This window comes from Osmerus mordax, chromosome 5 (assembly GCF_038355195.1).
Source record: "Osmerus mordax isolate fOsmMor3 chromosome 5, fOsmMor3.pri, whole genome shotgun sequence".
NCBI lineage: Eukaryota > Metazoa > Chordata > Actinopteri > Osmeriformes > Osmeridae > Osmerus > Osmerus mordax.
Genome location: NC_090054.1, coordinates 11137689 through 11156932, shown reverse-complemented (window position 1 = coordinate 11156932; position 19244 = coordinate 11137689). Strand labels below are relative to the sequence as shown.

The 19244-nt window shown below is 48.3% G+C and overlaps 1 protein-coding gene across 1 annotated transcript in view; it reads left to right on the top strand.

Moving 5' to 3' along the window:
* LOC136943271 (EH domain-binding protein 1-like) overlaps window positions 1-19244 on the top strand; it is a 103619-nt gene that overhangs the window by 35706 nt on the left and 48669 nt on the right. The window contains exons 6-10 of the mRNA XM_067236534.1: window positions 4408-4589; window positions 6284-6423; window positions 9143-9283; window positions 9445-9715; window positions 11178-11421. Coding sequence (XP_067092635.1) covers window positions 4408-4589; window positions 6284-6423; window positions 9143-9283; window positions 9445-9715; window positions 11178-11421 — 978 coding nt within the window. The remainder of the gene's footprint in view (window positions 1-4407; window positions 4590-6283; window positions 6424-9142; window positions 9284-9444; window positions 9716-11177; window positions 11422-19244) is intronic.

The following is a 19244-nucleotide window of genomic DNA, read 5'->3' as shown; positions in this document are numbered from 1 at the left end:
TCTCTATAAGACCAGTCCTTGAGGCAGAGCAACACACAGCCTTGAATTTGCAAGATGATCAGATTGTCAGTGTGGTAGTGATAAACCTCGATAATGTATTTCCTGGCTTTACGGTTACATTTGACTTGAACATATCCTATCTCTGATGTGTTATTGCTGTTTGAATTTTCTATGGCAGAAAAAAACAAAAAACATTGGATGAGAAATGTTCAGGATTGGGTCTGTGAGCTTCTCGACGCCTTGTTGGAGTGAGAGGGATGGGTCATAGACGAGTCAGAACCAGATTCTGATTCTGATTCTGACTTGTCCCCATTGTGAGGTTAAGTTTTTAAATGTACCTGTACACTCCTCCCTCCCTCTCCTTTTCCCCAGCCACTTGTTCTCTCTGCATGTGGCGTGACACACGGATGGAGGGATCTGTCTCTGTTTGTTTGCACATCCTTGGCGACTGGTAAACAGCGGTCGAGAGGGGATGAGGGAGGGAGGGACTACAAAATTATAAAAGGATTTGTTTTAAATGTGCTGTAGGCATGGGCCGGTATCAGATTTTGACGGTATGATGCCATGGTATTTTTTTCTCAAGGTTATCACGGTATTGCGATTAGAGCTCAAAAATATTTTGGTTGATTTTATTTTTAAGCAACATATAAAATAGTTTGAACAGCAGTAAACATGTCAAGTTGAATAGTTCAATTCTTATTTCTTTTTTTTTTTTTTTTTTTTACTGAAAAGAACAATACATAATTATTGTTTTAATTGAACTTATACACACACACAGACGGTGGAAGACTTAAATAAAAGTATATATGTGAAACCAGCTAAATGTAGGGCCTAATTTTTGTACTAAATCGCTGACATTTTGTAGCAGGGCTACTTTTTATAAAACATTTATTTCACCAGTGCTAAAGATGCTAACTCTCTTAACTTGTTCCAACTGGACGGTTACTTTCTCCGCTGCGTAAACCCTGAGGGATTCCTGCACTTTCCGTCTATTACGAGACATAAAAAACCCCAGCTCATACCGCAGAAACGGTATAATGGAAAATTTGAGAGGTATTGAAACCGTGACCGCGGTATACCTTGAAACCGGTAACCGGCCCATGCCTAATGTGCTAGGTATTTTGTGAAGTGGCTATTGATGCATTCATACATTTCCATTTACCAACATTCTGTAGCTAGACAGTGACGGATATTTTAACCAACCGTATTGATGAAGTGTAACAGACAGGGATCGAAATAAATCTCAAGTCAGTGGTATGTTTTCACCATTAAAAAGTAAGTTGGTGTCAGAAAGGGCTTATTCTAACTCGGTCACTTGCGTTTGCTCAGTGAACACTGCCTAATCAATAGGGACTATGGATTGCATTTGTTACAATTAGAAAGCAAATGACACATGGCATGTGTTAAAAGCCATTAGCTGATTGTGGGTGTGGACACCTTCACTAATGTTCTAGCCTGTGTGTGTGTGTGTGTACTCCAGATCTAACCTGGTCCCTGTACTGAAGGCAGCTCCTACAGCACTCAGCCTAATTAATCCATCTCCTGGTGGCTACCCACCCCCTCACCTGCACTCCCCTCTGCCCCGTCCCATTGGCATTTTGGCTAGCCGGGCTACAGCGGGACCCCCCGGAACCCCCCCATGCCCTGACCCCCGCCCCCCCCACCAAGGGAGCAGCTGTGGATCAATACTGGGCCAGCTGGCATCAGGGTTGTGCGCTAGTACTGGTACCCTAAACCCTATATTTACACGTGTGTCCTGCCAAAATGCCATGGTATCATAAGTATGTAGCAAACTTAAACAGGAATACTTAAAAATCAACTGGAAATTTGCACCAAAATTCACCTTGGGTCACATACAAACATTATGTTGTAGTCTTGTCTGATGGGAGCTGCTTAGTTTTCAGGTGAAGTGGTGAAGAGCTGCAGCTAGGGGGCAGCATGCAGCCACTCCTATCACACACCCCTCTCACCTCCAACCTTCCCCTCAACACTCAGGTAGTTAGCATTTCCAAAAGCTCTGAGGGGGGTGTGTATTGATAGTCATGGCCTCTGTGTAACAAATTAAACTTCCTTATTGTCGTTTCTTTTCGTTTTACACATTGTCAGTACCCTGGACCCTCTAATCCTCCCCAACATTCTCTTATGCCCGCACACACGCGCACACATACACACACTTGATTGACACGCTGCATCTGGGGAAAAGAGCACATTTTCATTGTTTGCCGCCCGACTCAAATCTGTTTAAACCGTTTTTCTTTCTCTCACATATTTGCATATCCTTAAGTATTTCCTTTTTGAGAGCCACCCCTTTTTTTTCTTTTTTTCTTTACTAAATCCCCTCCTTAAGTGTTTGATGCATTTGGCAAATTCATTCATAAAGTAGCTACATGCACTATTAGCTTCGTATAATAGCTCTGGTGTAATCTGGAAAACGATAAGGAGAAGTGTTTTTTCTTTCTTTTTTTTTCTGCCTTTCTATCCAACTGCATGTTTTTCAGGGACGACGGCACGTCGTTATTTCCCAGACCGATCTGACGAGGCTCAAATGTCAACAGGAAATGTCAAGTGGCCTCGCCAGGCGAATGCCGCCCGCCACATCTTACACTCGTGGTTGTTCTGTTGCTTATTTTTTCTTCTTCTTTTCTTCCCCCATTCGTCTGAGGAGGCTTGGATGATGGAGGGATGGGAGGGAGGGATGGGAGGGAAGGAAGGAAGGAAACGGTGGAGGGGGTGGGCTTGCTCGGTGGAGCAGTTGTTGGGTGTAAGGGTGGGGACATGCCTTAATGTGTTCATCACTTGTGTAGCACTCACAGCTGGGTATGGGTGATCTGCTGTGAGTGTTTCGGTCAGGGTACAGTTCATCTGTAAGGACTGAGGCTGACCACCCTACTGCCCAGCAGGTGTAACACTGCAAAACAGTGTAAAAAAAAAAGAGGCTATGGAGCCCTCTGTGTGTGTGTGTGTGTGTGCGCATATGCCCCATGGTCCTCAGTGATAAGGCTGTTATTGAGTCTGCACCAGAGCGGGAGCGTGTCTGTGTGAAGACATCAGGCGGCAGGAGATGTAAAGAGGTCCTATCTCCTCATCTCTAATTCACCGTGTGTGGATGTATATGGGTTCTCCAATACCTGGCTTTGTGATGCATTGTGCCCACAAGAGGCTGAATCCTTAGGGTTTTGCGGCTGGTCGTCGTCCCCCCCTTCACGCTAGTTTTTCATGGTAGCACAAAGTGATTGTCCCAGGCCCAGTGCGTTGGGAAGATGGCTCCATGTTACCACTACGTACCAATTTGACCATGGCTACTGTTGAATAAGCTAGCATGTGGATGAGAGCATCAGAGGACAAGTGACCACAGGCTGAGCCTTGGATCACGTGCACACGCACACACACACACACACAGAAGATACGGCGACGTGTAGAGGTCACACTGAGAAAGGGGAGATAAAAACGGTCATGGTAACCTTTGGTTCCTCGCAGACGCCAAGTGAGTGTGTTCAGGCCCTGCTTGTCCTCTCGCTTCCTCTGTGGTGTCTCACCGTGCAGGATTCAGACAAACACATGTTCCTAGGCCGCCGTACACACACGCACACATTTTTATTTGGCTGGGAAATGCGGCTTGCTTACAGGACAAGAAAGCGAGAGAGGGGGCAAAAGGAGATAGTGAAAACAGGGGGGAGGGAGGCAAAAATGGTACGGGCTCAGTATCAACACAGTCAGCGAGCCAGCAAATCCGCTATTCGCTGACAGCGAGGCGCAGAAATACCCAGAGGTGCACAAGACGAAACCTATCGCTTTTTTGGGGGGACGACGACAAAAGAGAGAGCGAGAGACCGTGTGCACATGCCCAACTGTTTTGTAGCCCTGTCTGGAAACACTGACGAGGCTTTGCTGCAGATCTATTTTCTCTCTTACAATTTAACATCCCCCCCCCCCAAAATGTCAGTTGTTTTGTCGTTTTTTGGTTTTCTTTGTGAGCGACATACAGACTATCGATTCAGCAATCCCATAATCCTTTTCACTAAGACTGTGGCACATGCCCAAAATTCCAAATCAACCCCTAGCCCCTACCCCCCGAAGCACATCTCCCTCATCTCAAAGGATTGAATAAGTATTTGCGAGCCCCCCTCCACCCCTCCTCGTGCCCTCTGATAGGCTACATGAAATTGACTCAGTGCCTTTGGGTCGCTTTGAATTTAGCACCTTTTGTGAGTGATGCGTTTTCTTGTCCCTTGAATACGGCATCATGGCTCCGAGTGACGACAACAGAGTAGCCAAACGGTTTATCTCCATTAGCAGGATTATTTCATCACAGGTTCCTGTCAGTTGACCCGTTCCTGTTGTGGGACAGATATGCCGCGTGGAGTCACCTGCGGTTCCCTAACACGCCTTCCCTCCGTCTCTCGCCAGGAATCTCCGTCGGGCCGGCGGAAAGCCCTGGCGACCAGCAGCATCAACATGAAGCAGTACGCCAGCCCCATGCCCACGCAGACGGACGTCAAGCTCAAGTTCAAGCCCCTGTCCAAGAAGGTGGTGTCGGCCACGCTGCAGTTCTCCCTGTCCTGCATCTTCCTCCGCGAGGGCAAGGCCACGTGAGTCTTTCTCCCCCTTCACCCCCCCCCCCCCCCCGACCCGGAGGGGGTGGGGGGGGGGGTGGGGGGAAACGAACAATTGCATTATCACATGTCTCCAAACGTTGGGGAAAAAGGATTGAATGCACCAGCAACTGGTACCACAGGGGGAGGGAGAGAGAGGGACGTGAAAAAAAAGTGTGTCAAAATGAACCTTGAGAAACTTGTTGTAATCAAACGGGTGCAGCCAGTGCAGGGAAAGGGAGAACACGCCCAGAGGTAGACAGCCGAGGCTGCAGGCTGGGAGGGTGGACGAACCCCGCTTCTTACACTCTGTCCTCACACGCTTTACATCTTTAATTTCATCTCGGTTCTTCATCCCTCGTCTGTGTCTCATTCCCCCCCCCCCCCCCTTTTTATCTTCCTCCTGCTCTCTTTTGCTTCAGTGACACAGCGAGTGTATCTCCATGTGACATTCCAAGCATTCCTTTCATTCCTCCCCTTAGTTAGGAGCTGTTACTTTTCCTCTCCCTCTGCCCTTCCCTCCCTGGTGTCCCACCTTCCTCCTTGCGTCGCATCTCCTTCCATTCTTCCCCTCCTCTTTTCTCTCTCTGTCTCTCTCTCTCTCTGTCTCTCTCTCTCTTACTTCTCATCTGTTTATGTTGTATTTGTATCACTCTCTTGCCCCAAGTTCTCACTATTGCATAATTTTTACTGACTTCTGTGCATTTGAATCCAATTCCTTTGAGCGTTTTGCTCCGTAAATGTCCACTTTTTAGGTTGTTAGGATGTTCCGCAACCTCTGAACAGTAGCCTATTGGTATGTTGCACAACAATATGAAGACCGCCCACCTTGTGCAAGACAGGTCCAATAAATTACACTGCAGTGAGAACATAGAGATTAACGCTATTTGATAGAAAGCACAGACTGTCATTATAGAATATAGAAAGTTCCACACTAACTATTCATCACCTCTGAATGAAAGCTTAAACTGGATAGCTTCTAACTGGATAAAGACTGGATACAACTTTTTATGAACTTGCATCACACAAACACACACACACACACACTCACTAGCTAGTTTACAGAGGGCTTTGTTGTGGAGTGCGTGATTGGAGCGAAAGCGTGTAACCCCTCTTAACCCTAGTAGGAGTGATGTCTGCCACACACAAACAAACTCCATCACGTCAGTTCAAATAGGCTTCTGTGTCTGGGCTGACAACATGAAAGAAGACAGAAGAAGAAGATGGAGAGAGAGGGTGGGGGGAGAGGGGGGAGGGGGGGGGGGGAGACCCATAAGAAAGAGAAGAACAGTGCATTCTTGTAGGAGACTGAGATGAAATGGTTAGATTTGATGAGGGGTGGAAGGAGGAGGAGGGAGATGGTACCTCAACTCTTGACTAGGCTTCAAGACTTCTTTTCGGGCCAATGTTTTATCTTTACATGGAGAAGGATGAGCTGGATGACAACACCCCCCCCCCCCCCCCCCCACACACACACACACACACACACACAATGTACAGTGAACCTCAGCATTAATTGCATGGTATTCTCCTATGTAAAAGGGGTGGAGGTGTGTTCTGTTAGTGTCTACAAAACGGCCACCATTCCAGCTGTGGTAGTAGGTGTCACATGTTTGATGGAAATCACCATGCAAAGCCTTTATGTGTCCCACACATTCATAAAAAAACGATCCCGTCTCCCCTCCCCCCAGTGATGAGGACATGCAGAGCTTGGCCAGCCTGATGAGCATGAAGCAAGCCGACATTGGCAACCTGGACGACTTTGAAGAGGAGAACGACGAGGACGAGGAGAACCGGGTCAACCAGGAGGAGAAGGCCGCCAAGATCACAGGTGAGGACCGCACCACCGCTCTCCCGTATCCCCAGGGATCCAGTCTCTGCTTCCCTCCTCCTCGCCGCCTCCTCCACATGTATTACATGGGGAGAATCCAGTTCGATCTTCCCTTCCAGTGGTTTTAGAGAAGTGAAGGTGTTGGGTATTATGGACAGACTGGTGACCTCCTTGGTAGGAGGTGTGTCGGACGCGGTTGAAGAAGGTTGGGCGTGGCACTAACAGTATTGAGTCTCACTCTGCATGCTAAAAAATATTGACTAGGTTTTCTAGATAATCAGATGATATTCAGGTCGTCAAATGTTGATGAGTTCACATTCAGGGGGTTATTTAAAGATGTCTTTTCATAATGTGATGAAAATGAAAACTGCACATTCCTGCCTTTCATATGGAGTTATAACTGAAATCATGTGGTCACATGTTCACCGTGCGCAAAATGGCCGCTGCACTGATTGTCGGATGCGGAGCACTAAGTTTTCATTAGCTGCTCTTATCTACTTTATTTTGGTTTGGTCTTGTTTGTGGGCAGCACTTTATCTGCAGCTTACCCTCCATTTTGACTTCGTTAATGTCAAATTATGCTAAGTCAGCTTTCCTCGTTTCTCCCTCCATCCCGTGTTCACCTCCCTCTCCGTGTGTGGAGAGTTGACAGTTGCCGGCTTCTCTTCCATACATGCTCAGGGCGCCTCATGCTGGAGTCTAATGTATGGCCCGCAGTGGCCTGCTTTGCTTAATCCACCTTCAGAAAGCATGGGCTCTACACATTAAGCCCCATGTCCCAAGCCCAACACCCCCCCCCCTCTTCTCATCTATATACTGTGGGCTCCTACAGCAATGCTTGACTTGTCATATGCATTAGGGGGTGTCTTTGTGTCAAAACCTAACCGCTATTCCCCACACTAACTCACTTGCTAGGCTAGCTACCTAGAGTAACTAGCAAGCTCGCTCGGCGCACAGCTATTTAGCATTAGCAATGCTAATGCTAATCAAACCATGCACCGTGAAATGTATGTACCCGCCTCTATGCCTTGACGTATACACGTAAGCTCTCTCACACCGACACAAACACGCACGTCTGAGTGCGTGTTGCGTCTGTGCAAGTGTGTGTGTGTACTCTGTTTAGGTGTTATTTCGCTGTGCTCATCTCCTACCTCTTCCTCCCTTCCTTGGCCTTCTTGTTTACAGAGATTGTAAACCAGTTGAATGCCCTCAGCTGCTTTCATGGGGAGTTCGATGACGGCCCAAAGCGAGCACATAAAGCGCCCGCTAAATCTGCCGCTTCCTCCGAAGGTCCTTTTTTGAGCTTTCCCCCCTTCTCCTCCCTTTCTTTACCCCCTCACCCCCTGACTCCCCTCTCTCTTGTTCTCTCTTCTCTCTCTATATAGCTCTTGTTCTCTCCCTTTTCCCTCTCTTGAACCATTACTCTCTCTATCCATCTTCCACGCTCTTTTAACGCTCCTTCTTCCCCCCCCTTTCCCTCTCCTTCCATGCCCCCCCCCCCTCCCCCTCCAGTGTCGTGCTGTTGTTTTGGTGTATGACCTCAGTGTTCCTAGTCAATATGGTTTGGTGTCCAGAATGTGGTTCTCTGTCCTTATGTTGTTTTTTCTCCATCGTGGTCTCCCCAAAACCCTGAACCCCCCCCCCCCCACCCCCTTAAATGTCTCGACATCTGCATTTGTAGTGAACCCAATCTATGACGTTGACTTAAAACCCTTTTGGTTACACTTTGTCAATTTTATTCTAAGCTCTTTCTTTGACCATTTCCGCATGGGAAAGGATGACACTCTTACTGACAAGTTACCTCAGCTTTTCACAGAAACCCTAGTGGAAATAGTCAAGTACACGTCTTAACCATAGGAGCATATTATAGTAGTAGACCTATAATAAGTAAATGTCATACTTCACCTCTAGCAGTGAAAGAATGTTTGCACACACACACTCACCCGTGTTGGCACTCGTGATGGTACCGGTGGCCTCATATGGATAAGAATGTGCCGGCCGCGAGGAGAGGAGAAATGCCACACACCTCTTATCACCTTCCAACACTTCTGCTGCTTGTGATCATATAGACACGTTCGTACTCACTCACTCATTCTGGGCACATCGCTTAGCGGCACACAACACACTGACTTCAGACTCGCACGTTGTGTTTAGGGACACAAACCGATTTGGCAGTTTCTGTCCTACGCTTTTTTACAGACTGTTTGGATGGTCTCGCACACACACACACACACACACACACACACACACACACACACACACACACAGGACACCCACATGCAGTCAAGCCCTCACAGTGATGATGATGAAGAGGATGAGCCTCCTTCTGCCTAACGAAGAACTCCATGGTAACACCAAGGCAACGCCAGAGGTTTCCAACGGCAACTCGGTAACCTCCTGTAAATCTTCTTGGAATGCTTCCTTTGGACACCCAAGTTAGCCCAACCGGTTCGCGCAGTGAGAGTACTGGGGCGAAGGCTGTTGGTGAAGTAGGGACGTTCTAGAAAACGAGCAAACTTCATACCCGAGGTTCACTCCAAAGTGCAGATATTTATTTACTTTTCTGTGTTTTGGTCCATTGTGGTTCCTTTTTCATCGTGGGGTGGTTGTGTCGGGTCTTTTGATGTTCGCTGCAGTCCCCTTCTCCATGAGTTGTGCTCACTTTCTCTCCCTGCATTCTTTTGTTTGGTCGACGATTTCCCGGGAACTGTGGCGACAGAGCTAATTAGCAAGTTGAACTTCCTGGAGGACGAGGATCAGGACACGCCCTCTGCCATGAGCACCAATCCCTTTGAGGAACCAGAGGATGACCCTCACGAGCCCAACCATCTCAACCCTTTTGGGGACCCCGATGAGGAAGGTATGTACCAACCGCAAACAATAATAGAAAAGCCTCCACTATGGTGTACCCAGTTAACTGCCAAATGTAAGCTACGTGGGGTTTTGGGAAAGCCAGGGCTATAAGTGCGCCACAATAGTTTCTCAACAGCACTGACGTACATCTCCCCCTCCTCCCCCCAGACCCCCCCAGCCAGCCCACTCCTAAACCGAGAGAGGAGGACAAATCTTACTACGACGAAGACCTATCCAACCCTTTCAATGACCCAGACGAGCCTGACACGTGCACCCCACCACTCACACAATCGGGGAACCCCTTTGAGGAGCCAGACCAGGACCCCCAGCCCGAGCCGGAGCCCCCCAAACCCAGACAGAGGAAGGGGGTACGGCCGGTGGACATGAGCAAGTACCTCTACGCCGACATGTCACGGAGCGAGGAGGACGAGCTGGACGAGTAAGTAGGAGTGAAGCGTGTGCGTTGGCTCCTGTGAGGGAGTGTGAAGAGACGCATGATTGGCTGCCGCTGTACACTTGTCTAATAGGACCGCTGCTGAACTGTATATGTAACACTGAAACGTTAGCCTGGATGTAAGCATATGAGCTTAATGGCCGACTATGACATACTCTGGCACCCGGGCTGCTGCACCTTAGAGGAACTAAGGACCTAAGGGAGAGACCCTCAACTAAGAGACTCTTGTAGCCCCCCCCCCCCCACCCCAAGCTTCATGAGTGTAGTGCTGAGGGAGGTCTTTCAACAGAAACAAGGAGTCTGTTGTTTGTCTGCATTCTTTCACCTTGCCCCCCCCCCCCCCTCCCCTCCACAGTCTTTGTCTTTGTCCCCGCATCCCTCAGTCATCCTCCAAAACGCTACATCACCACTCACCGTTGATGAACTGTTTGTCAAACCTGCCATTTTGGAGTAGCAGAATGGGGGGGGGGGGGGGGGTCTCCTAGTGTGAGAAACGTCAACAACCAGCCCAAGTCAAACTCTTAACATTGATTTCATGGTTAAAGAACGTGCAAGGGGAGCAGCACAGTCCATTTTCAAGGCTCGTCCGTGCAAGGCCCCACTAAGAAAACAACCCTGTGCCATTTCTAGGCTCCGACAGACTGGCGGGTCATTGACTATCGGGTATTTTTCGCCCTTGCCTCCGAGTCAGGAGTAGTTCCTTCTGTGAGGAGAGTTCAAGAGGGCACCCTCGTGTTGTGACTGGCTCCATTCACGTGTCTTTTAGCTGGTGAAGCTTTCTAAAGACCAGTGCCAGACCTTGCGAGGCCAGCCTTGCTATTCTTTCCCCCGCTTCTTTCTCTCCGTGGGGCCCCCAATAGACACCGAGTGGCCCTAAACCTTGTCTTTCAGTCCGATACCAAGTCAGTCAAGCTTTCACTCCATTGTGTGTGTGTGGGGGAAAGAGAGAGAGAGCGAGCGAGAGAGAGAGAGAGAGAGAGAGAGGTGTGTGCATTGGGAGGGGAGGGGTGTGTGTGTGTGGCGTTAAGTGAGTTACTTGACATGGTCTGTTTAAGGCCTGAAGCAAGGCCCGTGTATAGATAAGGGGCTCTGTGTCCGTGTATGCGTCTGTCAGTGGTCCTGCTTAGCCAGCGAGGATATGAGGTCACCGAGCGCTGACCCCAGTGCACAGCACCTGTGTCTTGTGTTTCCCCCGACGCACAAGCGCGATTGTTTGTGCGTTGCGTACGTGCATATCAGCCGCGTGTGGACCCTCTGGTTTAGTTCGTGAGGCCAACAGCACAGGCTTTTCGAGAAGACTTTTTCCCCAAACATCTGACTGCCTTGTAACCCGTCTGTCGTCGCCACCCGTCCCTTTCCCCACGTCTTTCTCTCAATCTCTTCCTCCCTCCTGTCGCATACTCCTCATTTCCTCTCTTCCCCCGCCCCCCTCCTCTTCTTCTACCAGGTCCAACCCGTTCTACGAACCGAGGACCTCCAGCCCAGTCCCGCCTTCTGTCGGTGGTCCCTCCCCTTCCCAGGAGGCAGGGGGGAACCAGAAGAGACGAGCCCCCCTGCCACCCAGCCCCAGCCCTGGGGCCCCAGCCCCCAAACCCAGGACGGGGGCAGCAGACAGGCAGAGAGCCCAGCCTGGAGGGCCCATCCCGGTGGCAGCCCTGGTAGGGAGGGAGCTGGCCTCCTCCTCCCCCAAGGTAAGAGGATATCCAAGAAAGGATTACCTGGTGGGAACTACGTCCAAGAACATTTTATTTATTTATTTTTTACTCTTTGGGGTACTTTGAGAATACCGGGGTGTGATGGATGTGTTTTTTTATATAAAGGTGCATGTGTGTGTGTCTGCTGTTGAGTTAATATCTCAACACATTATTGCCCGTGTGTGTGTGTTGTTTTAATTCTGTACGCTGTGTGACTGTGTCCGTGTCCAGTGGCCCTTACATGAGCTCCCTTTCACCCCTAAAATTCCATCTCCCTCGACCATTCTGTATGCTTCAGTAAAGCCTCCTCATTTGAATATAGGTATTTGTTTATCGGGGTTGGTGGGTTCCTATATTTATTTATTTATTGAAATTAGGTCAATCATGGGGAGTGTAATTAAATGGGTGATGGTCACACACAGTCACAGGAGGAGCCAGCCCAGTGGCGAGGAATGATTGGGTGGGGGCAGGGGGGTTATGGGGGGGGGGGGTGAATGTGTCAGGAGGCAGTGAGCATATGTGGGGCTTAAACACTGGGGGCTTAATTCCAGCACAGTGATCACAAGGGGGTCGAACCCCTCTACAGTGTGTGTACAAACACAGACACACACACACACTCGTACAGTAAATGCAACACAGGCAGAGATGTCACGTATGTTAACCATATACTTTCACTGTCCAACTAATATAAACACCCACACGGTCCCTATTCACAAGCACCTTCCCACCCCAGCTGGCTGGATGGCTGTTTTAGTGTAGCTGGGCGGCAATGGTGGCCGTATGTAATTATGGCACTGTGGCTTTATCACCCAGCTGCAGTTGCGTGTGACCATGGGTGAGGGGGACTAAACCAGTTTAATTACCCAGAGCCAGTGGCCTGTGGTGGGCCGCACTCCGCCAGGAGCAGCCCACTGCCTCTGGAGCTAGGGTGGTGTGTGTTGGGGGGGGGGGGGGGAGGAAGAAGACAAAAATGTGAGAGAATTGCTGGGGAGAGATTTGGTGTAAAAAAGTGAGCCAGGTTTGCTGACACACTGAGGTGTTGAATAGTTTTCTATTCCATTCACACTAAGCCCCACATCTTTATTTCTCACTCTCTCTCTCACACTTTCTGTTTGTCTCTCTCTCTCTCTCTCTCTCTCACATACCCACACCCATGTGTTGGCAGTGAGATGACCTCTGAACATATGAAGTCAAAGAGGATTAAGAGAGGGAGACATTCCCACTCTGGGTCGAGAAGGCACCAACACATTTCACTTCAAATGTCAAGGTAGTATAGTTAGGTGTGTGTGCACCCACTACTTGTGCAGGTTACAGGATGCCCAAGGCCTTGTGTCGAATATAGGTTTGCTATATTAACCCCATCTTCCAACTCTGTTAACTGTGTGTGTCTGTGTGGATATATTCCATTTTTACACTTTCGATAGCAATGAGAGGGGTGTCAGCCCAAGATAAAGACAGGAGTGTTTATCTTAAAATGTGAATCTGAAATTGAAACATAGTAAATGCCACACCATATACATTTGCATTTACAACTTTGCCTGAAGGTTCCGAAAAATCCAATTCTGGTCTGTTAAAATCAAGTCTTGCCCTCTAAAAAGGATTACAATGTCTCATTTTACATATATCAGTTAGGTTTGAAATAGATCACAGAATAATTTGACTTAGGCTTAGCTGAAGTCATTTCTGTTTTTGTTTCCCCCCCCCCCCGTCTTTGCATAAATCCTATATTCAGTGGGCAAGGACATTGTTGGAATAATGGTTTATTTATGCTACATTGTCCGCCCTGTCATTGCATTACAGCCGCTACTTCAACACCAGACTGTATCAAATCAGGACATCTAGGACACATGGTGTGCCTTCATTCAGTTAGCTACACGTCCTATAAGACATAATGGATTAGATTTATATAGAGCTTTTCCAAAAGCGATTTACATTCAACTGGAGACAGGGGAAGTCTCCGTGTCCAATAGCGATGATTTGCAGCCTCATCTGAACCGCCACGATTCCTGTGACTCATTTAGGGATTCTGTGGCACAGACAGGGAGGGGTTCTGGGAAGACAGGGGTACATCTACGCCCGTTGGCGCATCTACTTCATAACCTGTCTATTAAATGTCCGCAAAAAGTACAACCTTTCTTGTTTTTGGTCAAGTTCACCCCTCTGCAAAACCCAATGAATGATGGGCGACAGTTAAATGGACCGTAGGACTCTTGGTGCTAACCCACCGACTCACCACGACTGCTATCCCAATGACAGAGGCTCTAACCCAGCCAAACTTATAGCCGATCCCACTTGAACCAACTTTTACCCCTTATGCTTAAAGGATTTCAATTCTTTTACAGATGTGTTGATGTGCATTAGTAGAAATGCCACATGAACCAAACCTGTTAGGAATATGGATGGCTCCTTTTATTCCATGCTTGGGACATTAGACAGATAATAATCCGGAAGAAGAATTGATTCCTGATAGTTCTGCTCCCCATATCTTTTTCCTCAGCTTCCTCTTCCTGTGTCGTTGCAGAGTGTGAAATGGGAGGTTCTTGGGGTGCATCGAGTTCAAGTTTTGCATCTATCTATGGAAGGATGGGGGGAAAAAACGTCTGAAGGATTAATTTAAATGAACAGACGAAGTTTCCACAGTATGGGGTCGTACGGTACGCCTGTCCCGATTCAGTCCATCTCCCCCCGGAGGCGATTTCACCCTCCCTGCCCTCCGGTGATCCCTAGTCCTTCTCGCCGTTCCTCCACTTGCTCTCTCCATCTGACGCATCTCCTCCTCCTCTGTTTCAGTCAAGATGCTCTACACTTAGATGCATCTGATCTTTGGATTTTCATCAAGTTTCCGCTTGGTGTATTATTTGCCTTATTTTCATACGAGGAAAAGTTTGAAGGCTGCTGACGTCAGGGGGGAAAAAGTTTGAGTCGCAAAGTTTTTCCTCTCTTTGTTATAAATTCTCTTCAAATTTACATGCATGGTTTTGAGAAAGAGCTTTTAGAGTTGGAACCTAGATCTTTAGCTTGAGGCACAGACATTTCGCTCTAGTAGTGGCCCTAGCACTCACTTCGTTTATAGTACACACACACGCGCGCGCACACACACACACACACACGTCTCTTCCTCTAAAGAGGTGGCAAAGTGAAACAACAGGAAATGTATGTTTCTTTTTTTGCCTCCAATAAAAGGGTTCTGTGATTCAAAGGGGCCAAATTAAATGGAGTTTCAGAGGAGCTGAGAGCGCACACAGGGGGAGGCGGAGGCCAGCACGGTCCTTTCATTCCTGTCTTTGTTTTCAGGGCCCTTCCGCAGCGCAGCCTGTGTGTAAATTGAAATGAAAATAAATTAACATTATTTAATTGAGTTCGCAGAAGGCTGCGATATTTCTTAATTAGCTTTCAGCAGGGTTAGCGGTGAAAGCCCGCGGTTCTGACATTGTGTAGTCGGCGGATCTCGTATGAGAAGATGGCGGAGTGCTTTGGAGGTTGGGGGGGGGGGGGCCCTGAGAGAATAGCGCTGCCACTAGTCCTCTTCTCTGCCCTCGTCCTTTTCACTTCTTCTGTCCTCCCGTTTCTTCTTTTCGCAATTATTTTCTCTTAATTCCGCAATTTCATTTATTTATTTTCCTCTTCCTGATCAAATGTTCTCCCTGTGCATCCTCATTTCTACTCCCCCTCTTTCCCCATATATGCTTATGTTCCTTCTTTCCAAACATACTGCCCTCCCTTAGCTCAAACCTGTTGTTGTGTGTGTGTTTACTCGGCTAACTGACTACAAAGCGGCAGTTGCGTTTAGCGATTGTGATTAGCTCAAGTTTATCTTGAGTGGTTTCCAAGCCGGTCTCAACCGATCAGTAACATAGACTATACTACAACACACTGATACCCAAAGGTAAGAGGGTCTAGTGTATTTACAGTATACCAGCCATTAAACCCATGTGTGTCTGCTTAATCAGGAGTGGGTGAAGGTCAGCGAGGGATTCAGGTTAGTGATCACGGGTATGGCTAACGGCCAGGCAGGGCAGGCCCCTCATGAGTCTCCCCCATTAAGAGACATGATACTGGGGCATTGAAGTCCCTCCGTGCACCTCATTGGCCCCTTCAGCCTCTCCATAAGCTGTAATATTAGAAGAATAATCCTCAGGGTTAAGGGGTAGGGTGAATAAGCACTCCCCTCGCGGGCCCCTCTCTCCATGTTTTCCCCCCCCCCCCTCCATTTTCTTACTATCTCGTTCTGTGGGAGCTTGGTGATATTGGAGCTGGTGGAGAGAGGAAGGAGATCCATACCTGAGTAGATATCCTCAAGGCCGCAGGTCGCAATTTGTCCAGGGCTGCCCTGCAGGGCACAACTGTCGGAGGGGGGGATTCTTGCTTTTAAGATGACCATGCAACAAAAATGCTACTTTTACCGTACAGATGTTTTCAGCTCTGTGTCCTAGAGGGTCATGGTTCAAGTTAAGAGTTCTGTGGGTTCAAGTTAAGGGTTCAGACGCGGGTTCTAAGAACGGATATTGTGAACCAGTGGTGAAACTGGTATGGCAGTATTGGACAGCCTGCCCCACTCTCTTAATCCATCGATCCAACTTTCTTTAAATTCCCACAGAGATATGAAGTTGGCAGAAGTCTTTTTGAAACATTTTAAAAGGTGTTTCTCTCCAAAGAACAGCTGATCCCCTCACTTGGGTCTTTTGACTGTTGGTAGTTGCAGCTGCTGGGGTAAAATGTTGATACTACCTCAACTGACCCATAGATACAAAGGTCAGTCAATACTGAAGGTGATGTGAAGTCCTTTTAGGTGGGTCTTACACATGAAACCCAGCTCGTCCTTATGGTTGTCTTGGTTCTTCTTCGGAACTTTCCTTATAGGTTAAACGTTGCCATTTTCCCAGGGGGGTCGAAGTATTTCTACATTGTTGTGGCCAAAGTCCCTTCCTTTGGGATACGTTTTTAACAAAGCTCTAAGACTTTATCATTCTTCTGATGTTGCGGGTTTTCCATTGATACAAATGTGCCGCTTCCTTTTCTTTGGGTGTAATTGTCCCCATTTCACATATGTTTTATACGTGTGTGTGTGTGTGTGTGTGTGGTGCGACCCGGAACGAGGTAGTTTGATGTAGTTACAGTAATAGCCAATATCGCTATACAACACCACCTCAGTGGGTGCTTGTTAAGTTCATGAGTTAAGAGCTCTTGTTCTGTCTCCAATACCCATGCCGACCGGTGTAAAAGGCATCTGCAAAGCGCCTCTCTTGTAATCTTCCTGTGGTTAAGTCCTCCTTAGTTTTATCTGCCGGGGATTACCTCACAAACGGTTCTGGAGCGGCAGGAGGAGACACGGACAGAGACGGAAAGCGTCAGAGAGATACCAAGTCCCAAAAATCGGGAGCAAAATGAAAACAAATCAAGTTGTAATCTTAAAAAAAAAACAACTAAAAACCAAGGGACCTGTTTAAGTTAAAGGGAGGTTTCCCCGGACGCTAATTTAAGGTGGGGTGGGTGGGGGGATTGCTAATCCTTCGATGTTTGATGTCTAGCTGGAAGGATTTGCTATGAGAGTCGCTTGGAGAGAGTATGCCAGACTAATGGGGTTTATGATGATGGTCAGTAAGGTGCTTTGTGGAGAAACTCCCCCCCACACACCCACCCTCTCTCGTGCCCTGTACACACCGGCCAGGCAGTTGAGGGGTTTGAATGACATGGCGGACGGATGGAGTAACTTTAGCTTAATCTCGTCCTAATCTTCCCCAGCCGCTCATACCTGTGTGTGTGTGTGTGTGTGTGTGTGTGTTTGAATAGGAGGGGGTAAAACCCTTGGTTTGGTGGGTTGAAGGAGGTGTGTGTGTGTGTGTGTGTGTGTGTGGGGGGGGGGGGTCAAGTCCTTCTAATGCCACCCACCAATCAATACCACCGCCCGAGCCCTATTAAGCTGGGACTGCCCTACGCAAACACACACCCCTTCAAAATCTGAAATGCCCCCCCCCCCCTCCCCTCCCCCAACCTGAAGTGGCAACTGTCACATTTTAATTAAATTATCCAATCACCCCTCCACCTCGATATAGACGACGGCAAAACCGCGGCACAAATTATTCAGAGTGATTTGTCTGTCAAATTAGGTGCGGTGTGTGTGGATGAGAGAGGGAGAAAGAGTGGAAGAATGATAAGGCTTTAATTACCTCGTTATGAAGCCCCCCCTCCCCTCCAGCTGGAACCCCGCTCCTCTCTGCTGTCCCTCTTCAGGGAGGGGGACTGCGCAGGCATGCAGGTGTGTGTGTGTGTTCACCTTCCAATATCAAACAACTTTGGTCCTGTTGTCCTCTGAAAAGCTCTCCTCATGGCTTCTTAAGGAACTCTATCCCTTCCCCTTAGCCCTATCCCTCGATCAAAAGAATTGGGATGGCCCTGACAGTCACGTGAACACGCTAAACTAAGGGGCAGGGGAATGTGGTACGACAGAGAAATGGGTTCAACCTTAATCTTTACTGTAGTAACAGAACAAGTTGGAGATCTAGCGGATGGAGTAATGCTATGTTATCGGACGTAAACCAACCCCCCCCTCCCACAACACGTTTTATGTCTACTGACCAGGCAACCCCTGGAGATCATGCAGACAATGGGGCTCTCGAACAAACAGAATTGTAGATGGATGAAAGTACGTACTCTAATGCACTTAAATGTGTTACTGAATGAGGTCACTTTATTACCCCCCCCCCCCCCCCCCCATTCTAACCTGCTAACATGAAGCATCCCAGCAGGATGCCTCTCCCTGCACCTCCTCCTCAACCCTCTCTGATGATGCATGCGTATTCTGATCAGGCCCCCGGCGTCACCAGGGGTGACTTTGTAATTATGTTCATTATAATTGGCTTTTGCGCTATCGCCCCCCCCCCCCCATCACATAGGTAAGTCCACGCCACGCCAAACAATGGCGGTCGACCCAGGGGTGGTCGGAGGCCCTCCTCGCTCCCATCCTCTTTACCTGCCGAGCATATAATTCCAGTAGTCCCCCCTTAATGAGTTTTCTCCCGCAGCAGCCTTAGATAAATGGATAAAACGCCAGCGTTATCCAGGGCCCCATCACTGAACCCTCCGCACCCCTAATTTGTTTGTTGGAAGACTGCAGTTAAAGGAGATTAATGCGCTATAGATTTACGAGGGGAGGCGTGTGTGTGTGTGACGGGAGACATCGTAAACACCATCTCATTTGCAAGCAGAGGAGATGGAAGCTGGAGGGCCCAGAGGGATGTTCTGTATCCCAGTTAAGACGTTTTCCAAAACCCAGTGTGAGGTTCTTTTTTGTTTAAAAGGCGAGAAGATGCCGTGTTTTCCTCTGGCACGGTGAAGGTGAGACGCCGCCGCTGCTGCTGGTGGTGGTGGTGGTGTGTTGTTTGTCCTAACAGGATTCCAACCTCCATATTGCCAAACACACACACACACACACCCTCTCACACATCCCACTCCCCTTCTGCCTTTTTTTGCAGCCAAAGCTAATTTGCACAGGCGTGAGTGTGGGTAATGCTGCCACCTCCTCTCTGACAAGCTAAAGCCATTGCTTACATGGCATTACGGCCTGTGCTACACGTTCAGAGAGCGGGCGCAGCACGCTGGCACACACGGCCCTTTTGTCTTTGCCTCCTCCAAATTTTATTTCCGATTTTATTTGGTGTCGCAGAGAAAGAAAGTACTTTTTTTTTTTTTTTTTTTTTTTTGAAAGCCCCCCACATCCCATTTGTGCTGTTTTGCATGGCTACGCCTGTGGAGCAGGCTTGTATTGGGTAAAATGATACTGGTTTCAGATTTAGCATATTACGTCTAAGGAGCCAAACGCT